The sequence below is a fragment of the Pseudorasbora parva genome, chromosome 11, assembly GCF_024679245.1.
Source record: "Pseudorasbora parva isolate DD20220531a chromosome 11, ASM2467924v1, whole genome shotgun sequence".
In the NCBI taxonomy this organism is placed as follows: Eukaryota; Metazoa; Chordata; class Actinopteri; order Cypriniformes; family Gobionidae; genus Pseudorasbora; species Pseudorasbora parva.
Genome location: NC_090182.1, coordinates 2,122,237 through 2,140,710, shown reverse-complemented (window position 1 = coordinate 2,140,710; position 18,474 = coordinate 2,122,237). Strand labels below are relative to the sequence as shown.

Below are 18,474 nucleotides of genomic sequence, written 5' to 3'. Positions count from 1 at the left end.
TCTATTTTTCTGCTGAATTCTGCGCGCGCAGATTCTGGATCGCATCCCACATTCCAGCGTTTCCATAAATCATATATGCCTTTTCTTCATACATGACTCTTTCATGATGTCTTCTAAAAGACATTACGTGTTTTAACACTTAATTTTTACAGTGTAAGTAAAGTTTTACCGAGTGTAAGCGTTTTTAATCGCACTAGAAAACTTTCCGTAAGGTGAAAGCCCTCGCTTTTCATTGTTCGTAATAAATGGATGCATGTAAGATACGGTTGCTTTAATAGTTTGCGCAGCAAGTGATGAAACAACAAAAAATTCTCCACTTACCACAATTCCATAGGTTGCTTGCAAGTGACGTCACTGCTGAGGCACGAAATCACTAACACAAACTCAAAATGCATGTTTTGTGTGGTTTATTCTTGCTCAAATCAATCAAACCGAGAAACCACAAACAGCTTTTATCGTTTCCGTGACTTTTATCACTTTTTTACTTTAAAATGTGTTGCCTTTAATGGCATTTTGCGTCTGCTGATACTCAATACGGATATCAGTTAATTATAGATATTTTAAAATGGCATTACACACAATGCAAAATTGAAGATATATGAAGAAAACTTTTCGGTACTATTTTAAAAATTATACTTCCGATTATGATTCCATGTGATGTTGTTTCATTCAGTTTGGAAATATTACATACAAAATATGACAAACTTTTTCAGGGATCAGGGTGCTCTAAAAAAGGTTATGTTTTTGAGGTAAAGTAAATTATACTACTATAAAATTAGTATTTTTGGGAAGAAGAGAAAGTGCTGCTTTATTCCCAACCCTTCCAAGATTTTTTTAGGTAATTACTAATTATTTCCTTCTTCGTACAATCTGAAGGTTTTTCTAAAATAAAGAAGAACAGATAACACAATTATTAGAAACATATCTGACCTCACATTAAATTAACCTGCCCTAAGCTTCCCCATATCGACCTCAATTGTACTAGTTAAAGGGTTACTTCAGTGATTTAGCATTAAGCTATGTATTTAAACTGAGTCATAAATGTAGTATAAATGTGAAATTATTTTTGAATTTGGTGCCTTCTGAGAAAAAATAGAAAATATATTTTTGTCTCATGTGGATGAAAGACAACAACTCCCAGAATGCATTGCTTCGCTACCCTACAAGGCCACACCCAAAGCCACCGCTACTGGTTATCACTTTCCCACTGCGTTCATTTTCATAAAATTAGCTCAGTTAGAGAACAGACATTAAAAACTGAACGTGTCTGTTCAATATAATGTGAGTGAGCCAAGCGAGAGTCAATGAAAACAAGCGGAAATAGCTCCTCTACTGACTGTAGTCTTTAGTCTGAATAGCTCCTCTACTGGCTGTAGTCTTTAGTCTAAATAGCTCCTCTACTGACTGTAGTCTTTAGTCTGAATAGCTCCTCTACTGGCTGTAGTCTTTAGTCTAAATAGCTCCTCTACCGACTGTAGTCTTTAGTCTAAATAGCTCCTCTACTGACTGTAGTCTTTAGTCTAAATAGCTCCTCTACCGACTGTAGTCTTTAGTCTAAATAGCTCCTCTACTGGCTGTAGTCTTTAGTCTAAATAGCTCCTCTACTGACTGTAGTCTTTAGTCTAAATAGCTCCTCTACCGACTGTAGTCTTTAGTCTAAATAGCTCCTCTACTGGCTGTAGTTTTTAGTCTAAATAGCTCCTCTACTGACTGTAGTCTTTAGTCTAAATAGCTCCTCTACTGGCTGTAGTCTTTAGTCTAAATAGCTTCTCTATTGACTGTAGTCTTTAGTCTAAATAGCTCCTCTACTGGCTGTAGTCTTTAGTCTAAATAGCTCCTCTACTGGCTGTAGTCTTTAGTCTAAATAGCTCCTCTACCGACTGTAGTCTTTAGTCTAAATAGCTCCTCTACCGGCTGTAGTCTTTAGTCTAAATAGCTCCTCTATTGGCTGTAGTCTTTAGTCTAAATAGCTCCTCTACTGACTGTAGTCTTTAGTCTAAATAGCTCCTCTACCGACTGTAGTCTTTAGTCTAAATAGCTCCTCTACCGGCTGTAGTCTTTAGTCTAAATAGCTCCTCTATTGGCTGTAGTCTTTAGTCTAAATAGCTCCTCTACCGACTGTAGTCTTTAGTCTAAATAGCTCCTCTACCGGCTGTAGTCTTTAGTCTAAATAGCTCCTCTACTGACTGTAGTCTTTAGTCTAAATAGCTCCTCTACTGACTGTAGTCTTTAGTCTAAATAGCTCCTCTACCGACTGTAGTCTTTAGTCTAAATAGCTCCTCTACCGGCTGTAGTCTTTAGTCTAAATAGCTCCTCTACTGACTGTAGTCTTTAGTCTAAATAGCTCCTCTACTGACTGTAGTCTTTAGTCTAAATAGCTCCTCTACTGACTGTAGTCTTTAGTCTAAATAGCTCCTCTACGGGCTGTAGTCTTTAGTCTAAATAGCTCCTCTATTGGCTGTAGTCTTTAGTCTAAATAGCTCCTCTACTGACTGTAGTCTTTAATCTAAATAGCTCCTCTACCGGCTGTAGTCTTTAGTCTTAATAGCTCCTCTACCGACTGTAGTCTTTAGTCTTAATAGCTCCTCTACCGACTGTAGTCTTTAGTCTAAATAGCTCCTCTACTGACTGTAGTCTTTAGTCTAAATAGCTCCTCTACTGGCTGTAGTCTTTAGTCTAAATAGCTCCTCTACTGACTGTAGTCTTTAGTCTAAATAGCTCCTCTACTGGCTGTAGTCTTTAGTCTAAATAGCTCCTCTACTGGCTGTAGTCTTTAGTCTAAATAGCTCCCCTACCGGCTGTAGTCTTTAGTCTAAATAGCTCCTCTACTGACTGTAGTCTTTAGTCTAAATAGCTCCTCTACTGACTGTAGTCTTTAGTCTAAATAGCTCCTCTACTGACTGTAGTCTTTAGTCTAAATAGCTCCTCTACTGACTGTAGTCTTTAGTCTAAATAGCTCCTCTACTGACTGTAGTCTTTAGTCTAAATAGCTCCTCTACTGACTGTAGTCTTTAGTCTAAATAGCTCCTCTACTGGCTGTAGTCTTTAGTCTAAATAGCTCCTCTACGGGCTGTAGTATTTAGTCTAAATAGCTCCTCTACTGTCTGTAGTCTTTAGTCTAAATAGCTCCTCTACTGGCTGTAGTCTTTAGTCTAAATAGCTCCTCTACTGGCTGTAGTCTTTAGTCTAAATAGCTCCTCTACTGACTGTAGTCTTTAGTCTAAATAGCTCCTCTACTGACTGTAGTCTTTAGTCTAAATAGCTCCTCTACGGGCTGTAGTCTTTAGTCTAAATAGCTCCTCTACTGTCTGTAGTCTTTAGTCTAAATAGCTCCTCTACTGGCTGTAGTCTTTAGTCTAAATAGCTCCTCTACTGGCTGTAGTCTTTAGTCTAAATAGCTCCTCTACTGGCTGTAGTCTTTAGTCTAAATAGCTCCTCTACTGGCTGTAGTCTTTAGTCTAAATAGCTCCTCTACTGGCTGTAGTCTTTAGTCTAAATAGCTCCTCTACTGACTGTAGTCTTTAGTCTAAATAGCTCCTCTACTGACTGTAGTCTTTAGTCTAAATAGCTCCTCTACTGACTGTAGTCTTTAGTCTAAATAGCTCCTCTACTGACTGTAGTCTTTAGTCTAAATAGCTCCTCTACTGGCTGTAGTCTTTAGTCTAAATAGCTCCTCTACTGGCTGTAGTCTTTAGTCTAAATAGCTCCTCTACTGGCTGTAGTCTTTAGTCTAAATAGCTCCTCTACTGGCTGTGGTCTTTAGTCTAAATAGCTCCTCTACTGGCTGTAGTCTTTAGTCTAAATAGCTCCTCTACTGACTGTAGTCTTTAGTCTAAATAGCTCCTCTATTGGCTGTAGTCTTTAGTCTAAATAGCTCCTCTACTGGCTGTAGTCTTTAGTCTAAATAGCTCCTCTACCGACTGTAGTCTTTAGTCTAAATAGCTCCTCTACCGGCTGTAGTCTTTAGTCTAAATAGCTCCTCTATTGGCTGTAGTCTTTAGTCTAAATAGCTCCTCTACTGACTGTAGTCTTTAGTCTAAATAGCTCCTCTACCGACTGTAGTCTTTAGTCTAAATAGCTCCTCTACCGGCTGTAGTCTTTAGTCTAAATAGATCCTCTATTGGCTGTAGTCTTTAGTCTAAATAGCTCCTCTACCGACTGTAGTCTTTAGTCTAAATAGCTCCTCTACCGGCTGTAGTCTTTAGTCTAAATAGCTCCTCTACTGACTGTAGTCTTTAGTCTAAATAGCTCCTCTACTGACTGTAGTCTTTAGTCTAAATAGCTCCTCTACCGACTGTAGTCTTTAGTCTAAATAGCTCCTCTACCGGCTGTAGTCTTTAGTCTAAATAGCTCCTCTACTGACTGTAGTCTTTAGTCTAAATAGCTCCTCTACTGACTGTAGTCTTTAGTCTAAATAGCTCCTCTACTGACTGTAGTCTTTAGTCTAAATAGCTCCTCTACTGACTGTAGTCTTTAGTCTAAATAGCTCCTCTACGGGCTGTAGTCTTTAGTCTAAATAGCTCCTCTATTGGCTGTAGTCTTTAGTCTAAATAGCTCCTCTACTGACTGTAGTCTTTAATCTAAATAGCTCCTCTACCGGCTGTAGTCTTTAGTCTTAATAGCTCCTCTACCGACTGTAGTCTTTAGTCTTAATAGCTCCTCTACCGACTGTAGTCTTTAGTCTAAATAGCTCCTCTACTGACTGTAGTCTTTAGTCTAAATAGCTCCTCTACTGGCTGTAGTCTTTAGTCTAAATAGCTCCTCTACTGACTGTAGTCTTTAGTCTAAATAGCTCCTCTACTGGCTGTAGTCTTTAGTCTAAATAGCTCCTCTACTGGCTGTAGTCTTTAGTCTAAATAGCTCCCCTACCGGCTGTAGTCTTTAGTCTAAATAGCTCCTCTACTGACTGTAGTCTTTAGTCTAAATAGCTCCTCTACTGACTGTAGTCTTTAGTCTAAATAGCTCCTCTACTGACTGTAGTCTTTAGTCTAAATAGCTCCTCTACTGACTGTAGTCTTTAGTCTAAATAGCTCCTCTACTGACTGTAGTCTTTAGTCTAAATAGCTCCTCTACTGACTGTAGTCTTTAGTCTAAATAGCTCCTCTACTGGCTGTAGTCTTTAGTCTAAATAGCTCCTCTACGGGCTGTAGTATTTAGTCTAAATAGCTCCTCTACTGTCTGTAGTCTTTAGTCTAAATAGCTCCTCTACTGGCTGTAGTCTTTAGTCTAAATAGCTCCTCTACTGGCTGTAGTCTTTAGTCTAAATAGCTCCTCTACTGACTGTAGTCTTTAGTCTAAATAGCTCCTCTACTGACTGTAGTCTTTAGTCTAAATAGCTCCTCTACGGGCTGTAGTCTTTAGTCTAAATAGCTCCTCTACTGTCTGTAGTCTTTAGTCTAAATAGCTCCTCTACTGGCTGTAGTCTTTAGTCTAAATAGCTCCTCTACTGGCTGTAGTCTTTAGTCTAAATAGCTCCTCTACTGGCTGTAGTCTTTAGTCTAAATAGCTCCTCTACTGGCTGTAGTCTTTAGTCTAAATAGCTCCTCTACTGGCTGTAGTCTTTAGTCTAAATAGCTCCTCTACTGACTGTAGTCTTTAGTCTAAATAGCTCCTCTACTGACTGTAGTCTTTAGTCTAAATAGCTCCTCTACTGACTGTAGTCTTTAGTCTAAATAGCTCCTCTACTGACTGTAGTCTTTAGTCTAAATAGCTCCTCTACTGGCTGTAGTCTTTAGTCTAAATAGCTCCTCTACTGGCTGTAGTCTTTAGTCTAAATAGCTCCTCTACTGGCTGTAGTCTTTAGTCTAAATAGCTCCTCTACTGGCTGTGGTCTTTAGTCTAAATAGCTCCTCTACTGGCTGTAGTCTTTAGTCTAAATAGCTCCTCTACTGACTGTAGTCTTTAGTCTAAATAGCTCCTCTATTGGCTGTAGTCTTTAGTCTAAATAGCTCCTCTACTGGCTGTAGTCTTTAGTCTAAATAGCTCCTCTACTGACTGTAGTCTTTAGTCTAAATAGCTCCTCTACTGACTGTAGTCTTTAGTCTAAATAGCTCCTCTACTGACTGTAGTCTTTAGTCTAAATAGCTCCTCTACTGACTGTAGTCTTTAGTCTAAATAGCTCCTCTACTGACGGTAGCCTTTAGTCTAAATAGCTCCTCTACTGGCTGTGGTCTTTAGTCTAAATAGCTCCTCTACTGGCTGTGGTCTTTAGTCTAAATAGCTCCTCTACTGGCTGTGGTCTTTAGTCTAAATAGCTCCTCTACTGGCTGTAGTCTTTAGTCTAAATAGCTCCTCTACTGACTGTAGTCTTTAGTCTAAATAGCTCCTCTACTGGCTGTAGTCTTTAGTCTAAATAGCTCCTCTACTGGCTGTGGTCTTTAGTCTAAATAGCTCCTCTACTGGCTGTAGTCTTTAGTCTAAATAGCTCCTCTATTGGCTGTAGTCTTTAGTCTAAATAGCTCCTCTACTGGCTGTAGTCTTTAGTCTAAATAGCTCCTCTACTGACTGTAGTCTTTAGTCTAAATAGCTCCTCTTCTGACTGTAGTCTTTAGTCTAAATAGCTCCTCTTCTGACTGTAGTCTTTAGTCTAAATAGCTCCTCTTCTGACTGTAGTCTTTAGTCTAAATAGCTCCTCTTCTGACTGTAGTCTTTAGTCTAAATAGCTCCTCTACTGACTGTAGTCTTTAGTCTAAATAGCTCCTCTACTGACTGTAGTCTTTAGCCTCTGGCCAAAAAATCCTCAGATGACGCAAACTAAAGATATTTGCGCCATCTGAGGATTTTTTCAGAAATAAAATACATAAATCTCGTCTCAGTGGAATATGAAGGGGGGGGGGCACGATCATTTGAATATACTCCCAGGTTTCTACTGATACAAAGCCATATGCAAAATTGCTGAAGTAACCCTTTAAAGAGCCCTAATATAAAGTGGGACCAATATATCATGCATTTTATTCTTACATTCCTATCTATAAATCTAAAAATCAATTTCCAGGTTGTGCCCCCTTATGACAAGCCCTTCTATCTGCATAAATGTTTCAAAGGTAATTTCGGTCTCACTTGCTGAGCTGATCTCCAGAAGCGAAGCCTCCATGCCCAAAGACTCTGTTGGCTGAAAAAGCACTTCATCTGGCTCCATCGTCTCTAGCATCCCATAGTTAGGCTCGTCAAGGTCTAGTGTTTGTGTAGAGTCGCCACATTGAGCTTCAGGAGAGTCTGAAAGCCTAAAACGCTCCACCACGTCCACAGTGCTGCAGAGTAACGGCAGCTTAATGGCCTTACGGGCTCTCCGGATTAATGATCGCGTCTTCTTCCAACTTATGTGTTTTGGACTCTTCTTCTCCACATTGTCCTCAGCGATGGACGTGGTGTCCAGTGTAGTGATATAGTGTCGACTCGGGCTATCTGAAACCCCAGTTGTCTCAATAGGCACTTCACCAGGCAACACAAAGTCTGAACACATTGAGCTGCTGTTTGAGCTGCTCTGAAGGCTCAGGCTTTCTATTATTCGCTGCTCAGAGATGCATGTGATGTCCGTGTCATGTTTAGCCTCTTCACTCTGAGCTTCTGGAGACTCTAAACTCTCGTAATGTGGCTTCAACGGTTCAGGCACGAAACACTCCACCGAGTCCTGATAGCAGCAGCAGCAGCAGCGGAGGAAGCCATTCTCCACAGTCTTCTGTGCTCTATGTAGAAATAAATGGATTCCATCCTTGTGGGGACTTGCAAGTTTTTCTAAAATTTAAAGGAAGTGTATGTAAGATTGTGGCCAAAATTGGTACTGCAATCCCTTTCTAACGACTGTAGAGCGGTGTCTCCCCCTCCTCCTCCCCCTGACTCGAGGTTTCCAGATTGGCTGCAGGATCAGCAGAACGTTTGTAGATCTGCAGCTGTGGTAACTAGAGCAGATCTGGCAACCCCAAACACTACTGACTTCATGATTGGTCGATAGGTAGAGGGCGGAGCTTCAGGCCAAAACACAACATGACATCATCAACATCAGTTGAGGGCTTTACAAAAACTTTATAAATGACAATATCCTGGCCGGACTACTGCTGGCAGTGATAGAAGTGTTTGAAATGAACATGATTTCATAATGTCTAGTGACACGTCAGGGCCATTTTATGATTAATTGAAAAACATTTCTTACAGTTCCTTTAAAGAAAAGAACCGTTAGAAACATTTCCAAACATTTTACTGTAATATGGTCATCCTAGTCTTTGAGCGCCACTGAGTGAGGGAAGAAATTATGCATTCACTTATGAAAGTGATACTATAAAGATAACTGATAGACTTTTACGTCCAATGCACAGTAATGTTGTTTTTTATGGAATCTGTCGCTTTAAATGCTCAAGCTCTTTAAAGTTAAGAGGATTCTGATTGGCTGTCAGTGTTTTTATGGTTCATCAGATGTTTTTACCATTCATCATCACAAAATTGTTCTGAATGGTTCCAACAATATTGTTTCTGTGTCGCCACAATCTAAAAAAATACTGGGTTGGGTTGAAAATGGACAAACCCAGTGACTTGGCTGTTTTATCCCAGAAATTGGGTTGTTTTATCCAAGCGATTGGGCTGTTTTATCCCAGCGATTGGGTTGTTCTATCCCAGCGATTGGGCTGTTTTATCCCAACGATTGGGTCCTTTTATTGCAGCGATTTGGTCGTTTTAGCCCAGCAATTAGGTTGTTTTATCCCAGCGATTGGGCTGTTTTATCCCAGCGATTGGGCTGTTTTATCCCAACGATTGGGTCGTTTTATCCCAGCGGTTGGGTTGTTTTATCCTAGCGATTGGGTACTTTTATCGCAGCGATTTGGTTGTTTTATACCAGTGAATGGGTTATTTTACCCATTTACATTTACATTTATGCATTTGGCAGACGCTTTTATCCAAAGCGACTTATATTGCACTCAAGGTACACATTTTACAGTCAATTCTTGCTTTCCCTGGGAATCGAACCCATGACCTTGGCGTTGCTAGCGCCATGCTCTACTCATTGAGCTACAGGAAAGATAGCCAGATTATCCCAGTGATTGGGTTGTTTTATACCAGTGAATTGGTTCTTTTATCCCAGTGAATGAGTTCTTTTATCCCAGCCATTGGGTTGTTTTATACCAGTGAATTGGTTGTTTTATCCCATTGCTGGGTGGTTTTATCTACCACCCGGGTAACCTAGCAAACGCATAGCAACACCCTAGCAATCACCCTAAATCTTCAGTTTGCAAAATATATTTTCAATTTTTAATACGTTTATAAATATTAAAGGGGGGGGTGAAAAACTCAGTGTCAGTCAATCTCATGTCAATCTTGAGTACCTATAGAGTAGTATTGCATCATTCATATCTCCGAAAAGTCTTTAGTTTTATTATATTTATAAAAGAAATATAGGCTGTACTGAGTCTTTCCAGAAAAAAACGAGCGCCTGTAGGCGTATCGTGTGGGCGGAGCTAAAGAATGACGATCGCGAACAAAGCGGTGACGTCCTCAAGTGTGGAGAAACCCATCCCTATCGATCTCAGCTAATACAGATAATGATCCAGAATCAAATCTGAGGCAGAAATAAATTGAACAGGAGAAACGGCAACAGCAGGACATCCGTCTCTGTGGTATGGACTGTATTTAGTGGCCTGTCAACATTTGTGTGTGTTTACTCGCAGTTTATGAGGACATGATTCGGTTTATGGACTATTGTATGCGACTAACGTTAGACCTTAGCAAGCAAAACGGTTTTGCACGTCAGACTAGCGTAACATTATACAGAGAACAGCAATGGAGTCCGTTAGCGCATCTGAATGACGAAGCACGCGATCGTGTCGTTTACTGATGTTTACTCACGCGACGATAGCCGACAGCACAGACATCTGAAGCAGTTTAACTCACCGGCTGCTTCCAAAGCAGGACCGAACCTTTATCGCTGGGACCGCTCCGTCAAAAACACACTTCTTTGGTATGATTTGGTGAAGTCCTGTGACAGCAGTGGCGTGGAAATCCACTGAAGCGATGTTGTGAAGCTTCCCGTCATTTCTGCATTCAAATCGGTTCAAATGCAGCGCTGCCTTCCCAGAATGCTGTGCTGAAGCGTTGAAGTCGCTCGACGTCACTCATAGGAATAAAGTGGAGCGCGGTGCGGACTATAACGACAGAAGTGTTCATGGACGACTGGATCTGCAGATGAGACTGTTTATGGGCGTGCATTTCCTCTCTCACTCTAGTCTAGTCTAGTCTAGTCACGCGCGCGCGCACCCTACAGGGAGAAGAGCCCGTACGGCCCATACAAGGACCTTCCGCTCTATAGACCCTTTTACTGTTTGTAAACAATGATGACGTAGTATGCGCGCATTTTGGCAACAAACTGTGGCGAGAATCAGCAGCATGTCAAGCTACGTGAGCGGATTAAGCAACACAAACCGAGAAAGTTATTTTAAAAAGTTGACTTTATCAAACGGTATTCGGCTACCAGATCCGTGTACTATAGTGGAGTGGAGAGAAGACGTTAGCAGATGGCCAGATATAACTTAGTGGTCGGATATATACGTATTTAGTTGAGAAACCGAGCGTGTACACCCGAGACAAGCATATAAATCACTGGATGCTTATGAATACGTTGACTGTGGGCATGTACAGAATGTCCAATACAATTTTCTACATTTATCCTTATTCTTCTCACCGACATACATTTATCATTTTCCTTACATTTTGTTGTTATTGATTCCTGTCGACACACTTCTGTTTAAAGTTTAATTTTGTAATGCTATAGTACTTTAATAGCAACTATGTTGCTTGCATACATTTCTCAGATGATTATTTTGCAATTAAACTATTAATAAAATCATTACAAATGAAATTGATAAGTAGTGTGATTATTGATATGATAATCTGTGGATGGGGGGGTACATTATACACACCAGTGGCAGCCAATGTTGGGAGGTTTATTATAAATAATTAAATTTCAAGTGCGGTAAATGTTTTACAAATTATTATTTTTTATGCGAGCATTTTTATGTCCTCGTTCCAATCAACGCATTTAATCGCCTGCAGCCGCAGGTACAGCGGGTTCTTCTGAAACTTCTGAAATTCTAAATGTCTCTGTTTCTAATGTAATTTGAGTCTCACCTGTTGAGTTGTTCTCTTCAGGATCCTCCAAACACTCGCTATCCAGGCTCAGGTCCCTCTCTACTCCGTCTTTACAGGTGGAGCACAATATTATGGACATGATATCCGACGCAGATTTGTCGAATCTGCACACGAGCCGCAGCGCATTTTTTAAAAGTCCAACTGCTAACACACGGAGCATCGCGAGGGTCAAATGCTCAATAATAACTCACCGACAAACCTTATGTGTTATTCTTATGTGTTATTTGGGGTTACTTATTAGATTATGTAAAAACTATTGTTTATGAAGGACGAAAGGAGCAAAAATTAACAGTGTTTACAATAATTGAAAACTAGATGTAAGGTAGCCTAATCCATTTATGCTAAACTCCTCACAAATTGTATTTTATTTACAATATGCACACATTCACTAATAGATATGTCAAAAAAGCAAAACGTGTCTTAATATATTTTAATAAAATATATTGTGACAAAAATCCATAAAAATATGAAGTTTATTACAGTATTATTGTGGGTCATAAACAGTTTTATCTACTTTTATTTCACCACGCATACCAAAAATTATACGTCGTTTTTATTATTAGGCTATAATAAAGATTTTAGAAATAAAATCTAAAGATAGTAGCCATAGTGGCTTTAGGTTAAAAAAAAAAAAAGTGTTTGTTTCCAGTAGATGGCAGCAATCATCCACTGAACCAACATCATGTTAATATCATGAAAAAAAGAGATATTTAGATCTTTTTAAAAAGTGTATTTTACATAGAATATTGCCATTGTATATAAATGCATATTTTTAAATTGCAAGTTGAGGTAAATTACAGAAGACTCCATAAATCCCCCTTAAACTGCAAAACTAAAAGCAAAAATGAATAGTATCTTACAATATGATCATAAATTCAGTATGTTAATTTGTGGCATAGTAGCCTCCAAAAAGAGGGACATGAGAGCAAACCATGTACAATTTTTAAACAAGTAATGTGTAGATATTTTAAGACATCATGTACCATTTGAGTGTTGACAGTATTATAGCTCCAGAAATAAAGCGTTGACGGTTACAGATGTGTGAAAAACAAATGCAAGAATAGAAAACCCTAAAGTTGAACACAAAGACCCATTCCAGCAGATTAAGGGTTCATCAAGACAATACAGCTCTAAACAGAACTGACACTAAGAAAGAACCATCTTTTGCACTTCCAAGAGCCTCAATCTCAGCCGCCGAAGTCATGCTTGCTCAAGCTTTGATACAGGACAGGTTTACCATTTACTGTACATTTTAATTTGTTTTTTAAAGGGCACAGACACCCACCACACACTTTGATCAATGTGTTGTTTTAATGTCTTTATGCAGAGACTGCTTCTTGTATTATAACTGCCAGCTAATGTTACATCTGATACTTTTGAAGCTTTTAAATGGCTAAATTACCAAGTTACACCTATGAGCTTTAAAATGCAGTGGTGAGGAAGTGTTCATATACACGTTTCTTATATCTGGAGATGAACAATCTAGACAATGCAAAGTAAAACACAGCAAAGTATCTTACTTTCCTGTAAAAACATAAACATCTACATACATGTACACATTTGTATATATACATACACCCATACATATTTACGGCCATATCAACATACACACCCCCACATAGCCTACCGTACATAATTATTCAAGTGACCACCAACAACCCTTATGAAACAAAAATATATTGCAATATATTTGAAAATATCATGCAATATTCACATATATGGGATTTAATATTTATATTTTCCAATATATTGCAATATATTGAAAGTGGCAATCATTTGTATATTTTGCAATATATTGCAGGAACATTTATATTTTATAATACCATCAATATATTATTCCACATATTAAAATATATTTCAAGAAAATATATTGGTAAACATATTTTCCTTTCATAAGGGAAGTATTACAAATCATAAAGGAGCGCTCCCGTTTTCCTACAGTACTTCTTGATACTTAAGAATCTTTTCTCTATACATTTAATTATAAATTTACATTTATCGATAATCTATTAATATCCAACCATCGTTTTATTTTCCTAAATTCTGTGGTGATTAATTGTGAAAGTAGCAGTAAGTTGTCTCCTGAACCAAATATAGGTCATCAGCAAATAATTCAATCTTCAATACTTTACAAATATCATTAATATATAGTAAAATAACTTTGGATCCAGGACTGACCCCTGTGGGACACCCCAATCACTCAGATGAATACTCCCCTAGTTTCACAAATTGTCGGTCTCTCAGATAACTGATTACCCAATTTAAAACTACCCCCCTGATCCCAATGTGTACTAATTTACTGATTGATATTTCAGGATTTATAGTGTCAAATGCTTTAAGATCAATCTAATATGGTCGTGCCAATAAGGACTATTCCAGTTAAAGATGGGTTTGATTGCAAACCGTGACACCATAGACGCACGCTTTTGATTGTTTTCCCTGATGGGAAGAGAAAATGCTGACAGTTGATAACCAGGTGTCAAATCAACCCATTAGATAGGACTGGGGAAGAAAAAACAGGTTTAGTTTCCGTCTACTCTATGGTGTTTTATAGCATTAGTGTTTGCGAGTGAGAGAAAGTGAGTGTGTGGTTTTAGAAATTATGTTACAAAGTGTGTTTCAATATTTTCCAGGTAAAGTTCTCATTCTGCAAAATAAATATAAACTCATGAGCACGTCACATTTTAGTCATAATTTATTGGTCAAAAGTGAAGCTTGTGTCCGCTTGAGAGCGATGCTGCTGTAAAGTCATGTGTAGAGTAAAGGGCCTGAGAATGATCAGGCCAGGGGCCGACACCGCTCTAATCATCATCATGGCGCCGTCTGGGACATTTACCTTCTCTCCAGACTAAGAGTCGATGGTCTGAAGCTCTTAAACACAAAGACATTAAAATCAAGATTAAACCTTGAAAGTGACTCACTTTAAACCTTACACACACACACACACGTCTAAACTCACCTCGCAGCACACAGCATGCACTCATTGTCATATGTTACGCGATTAGTGCCACACACAGGAGCCAAGATCTCTGGGCATCTGTGAGGCCGGTAGCCCTTGCATTTAGGCTGATCACAAACACAAATGACATTGTAGAAACGCTTTACGACTAGAGCAAAACTCAGGCTTTATTTACTCACCCGTCTTGTTCCATCAGATATGGCCACTGAGTCAAGAAGAGGGAAAAGAAAGGATTAGAAATAATAAGTTAAGTTTATGATACGACAAGAGGAAAACACATGTGGCTTCATTTCTCCATCCCTACAAATGAGCATAATCCTAATATCAGCTGTTTTTGTGAATGAAATCATTATTACTCACCTAGGACGCAGAGAAGGACGATGATTCCTCGAGCAAACATTGTTCCCAACCTGAGAGTCTCTGAAACTGACGATATGATCAGTGATCAATGATCCGGATATTTATAGCATTTGGCCCTTTTCCAATAACAGGTGTTCCGGTTTAACCGGTTACCGTGTTCAGGTGTGCCGTTTCGCCAGATGGGAACGATCGGCCGCAGATTCGTCAATCCCGAGCCTGTGCAAAACCTGTCCATTACAATTAAACATTTGCTCTGCATGATGCTGGTATTATTGTACAGATTAATAAGGGATGTCATTACTTGTGATGGCAAAGGTTGCTTAACAAAAACGCAAATAAAGTCGTCACTTAAGACAGGCTTGCTAGCATGACTATAGAGAGAAAAAATGCGCCAAAATACAAATCATTGATATCACTGACCATAGCAAAAGTACAATTAGTTCATTTCTTTGTGTTTATTTAAAATTAGACAAATCTGATATTAATGTAATCGTAGCCTAACCGTGCAATGGGATAATTAACTTTTATTAATTTTCTATTGACCACCCGTGAGAAAATTGTGAATAGTCTGGAAGAACCTGATTATTCCAAAATGATTGTGATTTTGTTAAACTGTTTTGAGTTGTGTGATATGATATTTGAAAATATCATGCCATATTCACATATATGGGATTTAATATTTATATTTTCCAATATATTGCAATATATTGAAAGCGGCAATCATTTGTATATTTTGCAATATATTGCATGAACATTTATATTTTATAATACCATCAATATATTATTCCACATATTAAAATATATTTCAAGAAAATATATTGGTAAATATATTTTCCTTTCATAAGGGAAGTATTACAAATCATAAAGGAGCGCTCCCATTTTCCTACAGTACTTATTTAAGAATCTTTTCTCTATACATTTAATTTATCGATAATCTATTAATATCCAAACATCGTTTTTTCCTAAATTCTGAGGTGATTAATTGTGAAAGTAGCGGTAAGTTGTCTCCTGGACCAAATACAGGTCATCTGCAAATAATTCAATCTTCAATACTTTACAAATATCATTAATATATAGTAAAATAACTTTGGATCCAGGACTGACCCCTGTGGGACACCCCAATCACTCAGATGAATACTCTCCTAGTTTCACAAATTGTCGGTCTCTCAGATAACTGATTACCCAATTTAAAACTACCCCCCTGATCCCAATGTGTACTAATTTACTGATTGATATTTCAGGATTTATAGAGTCAAATGCTTTAAGAGCAATCTAATATGGTCGTGCCAATAAGGACTATTCCAGTTAAAGATGGTTTTGATTGCAAACCGTGACACCATAGACGCACGCTTTTGATTGTTTTCCCTGATGGGAAGAGAAAATGTTGACAGTGGATAACCAGGTGTCAAATCAACCCATTAGATAGGACTGGGGAAGAAAAAACAGGTTTAGTTTCCGTCTACTCTATGGTGTTTTATAGCATTAGTGTTTGCGAGTGAGAGAAAGTGAGTCTGTGGTTTTAGAAATTATGTCACAAGGTGTGTTTCAATATTTTCCAGGTAAAGTTCTCATTCTGCAAAATAAATATAAACTCATGAGCACGTCACATTTTAGTCATAATTTATTGGTCAAAAGTGAAGCTTGTGTCCGCTTGAGAGCGATGCTGCTGTAAAGTCATGTGTAGAGTAAAGGGCCTGAGAATGATCAGGCCAGGGGCCGACACCGCTCTAATCATCATCATGGCGCCGTCTGGGACATTTACCTTCTCTCCAGACTAAGAGTCGATGGTCTGAAGCTCTTAAACACAAAGACATTAAAATCAAGATTAAACCTTGAAAGTGACTCACTTTAAACCTTACACACACACACACACGTCTAAACTCACCTCGCAGCACACAGCATGCACTCATTGTCATATGTTACGCGATTAGTGCCACACACAGGAGCCAAGATCTCTGGGCATCTGTGAGGCCGGTAGCCCTTGCATTTAGGCTGATCACAAACACAAATGACATTGTAGAAACGCTTTACGACTAGAGCAAAACTCAGGCTTTATTTACTCACCCGTCTTGCTCCATCAGATATGGCCACTGAGAGTCAAGAAGAGGGAAAAGAAAGGATTAGAAATAATAAATTAAGTTTATGATACGGCAAGAGGAAAACATGTGGCTTCATTTCTCCATCCCTACAAATGAGCATAATCCTAATATCAGCTGTTTTTGTGAATGAAATCATTATTACTCACCTAGGACGCAGAGAAGGACGATGATTCCTCGAGCAAACATTGTTCCCAACCTGAGAGTCCCTGAAACTGACGATATGATCAGTGATCAATGATCCAGATATTTATAGCATTTGGCCCTTTTCCAATAACAGGTGTTCCGGTTTAACCGGTTACCGTGTTCAGGTGTGCCGTTTCGCCAGATGGGAACGATCGGCCGCAGATTCGTCAATCCCGAGTCTGTGCAAAACCTGTCCATTACAATTAAACATTTGCTCTGCATGATGCTGGTATTATTGTACAAATTAATAAAATGCAAATAAAGTTGTATGCCTACATGTCACTTGCAGATATGGCTAGCATGACTATCCAGAGCAAAACGCACGTCATGATTTTGCCAAGTCCTTGTTTTCCTGAGACCAATGTGCTTCAATGATGACCCTGGGACAACAACACAAAGAAATGAACTCGGGTAATGTCCTTTTGCTGTGGTTATTTAAAAGTAGACAAATCGGATATTTTAATCGTAGCCTAACAGTTTAGTCTTATTGTATTTTTATATTTTCGAACATGAGAGAATAAAAAATACAATAATGTTCAGACATTTAAAAAAGAAAAAGTAAAGATGAAAAATAGAAGAATAGAAAAATAAAATGAACACAGCAAAGTATCTTACTTTCCTGTAAAAACATACACATACATGTACACATTTGTATATATACATACACCCATACATATTTACGGCCATATCAACATACACACCCCCACATAGCCTACCGTACATAATTATTCAAGTGACCACTAACAACTCTTATGAAACAAAAATATATTGCAATATATTTGAAAATATCATGCAATATTCACATATATGGGATTTAATATTTATATTTTCCAATATATTGCAATATATTGAAAGCGGCAATCATTTGTATATTTTGCAATATATTGCATGAACATTTATATTTTATAATACCATCAATATATTATTCCATATATTAAAATATATTTCAAGAAAATATATTGGTAAACATATTTTCCTTTCATAAGGGAAGTATTACAAATCATAAAGGAGCGCTCCCGGTTTCCTACAGTACTTCTTGATACTTAAGAATCTTTTCTCTATACATTTAATTTATCGATAATCTATTAATATCCAAACATCGTTTTTTCCTAAATTCTGAGGTGATTAATTGTGAAAGTAGCAGTAAGTTGTCTCCTGGACCAAATATAGGTCATCTGCAAATAATTCAATCTTCAATACTTTACAAATATCATTAATATATAGTAAAATAACTCTGGATCCAGGACTGACCCCTGTGGGACACCCCAATCACTCAGATGAATACTCTCCTAGATTCACAAATTGTCGGTCTCTCAGATAACTGATTACCCAATTTAAAACTACCCCCTGATCCCAATGTGTACTAATTTACTGATGGATATTTCAGGATTTATAGTGTCAAATGCTTTAAGATCAATCTAATATGGTCGTGCCAATAAGGACTATTCCAGTTAAAGATGGTTTTGATTGCAAACCGTGACACCATAGACGCACGCTTTTGATTGTTTTCCCTGATGGGAAGAGAAAATGTTGACAGTGGATAACCAGGTGTCAAATCAACCCATTAGATAGGACTAAAACAGGTTTAGTTTCCGTCTACTCTATGGTGTTTTATAGCATTAGTGTTTGCGAGTGAGAGAAAGTGAGTGTGTGGTTTTAGAAATTATGTCACAAAGTGTGTTTCAATATTTTCCAGGTAAAGTTCTCATTCTGCAAAATAAATATAAACTCATGAGCACG

The 18,474-nt window shown here is 38.3% G+C and overlaps 2 protein-coding genes across 2 annotated transcripts; both read right to left on the bottom strand.

Annotated features, from left to right (window-relative positions):
- Nucleotides 1–427: 427 nt before the first annotated feature.
- On the bottom strand, nt 428–11,258 carry LOC137092138 (uncharacterized). The gene is made up of 3 exons (XM_067456402.1): nt 11,113–11,258; nt 7,060–7,734; nt 428–882 (listed from the first exon to the last, which is right to left on the bottom strand). The coding sequence occupies exons 1-3, from the start codon at nt 11,210–11,212 to the stop codon at nt 809–811; spliced, it is 849 nt and encodes a 282-aa protein (XP_067312503.1). The 5' UTR covers nt 11,213–11,258; the 3' UTR covers nt 428–808.
- A 2,559-nt stretch (nt 11,259–13,817) lies between these two features.
- On the bottom strand, nt 13,818–14,513 carry LOC137092137 (proteinase inhibitor PSKP-1-like). Its single transcript, XM_067456401.1, has 4 exons — nt 14,453–14,513; nt 14,272–14,297; nt 14,093–14,199; nt 13,818–14,004 (listed from the first exon to the last, which is right to left on the bottom strand). Exons 1-4 carry the CDS (start codon nt 14,490–14,492, stop codon nt 13,935–13,937), a joined length of 243 nt encoding a protein of 80 aa, XP_067312502.1. The 5' UTR covers nt 14,493–14,513; the 3' UTR covers nt 13,818–13,934.
- Nucleotides 14,514–18,474: the final 3,961 nt, after the last annotated feature.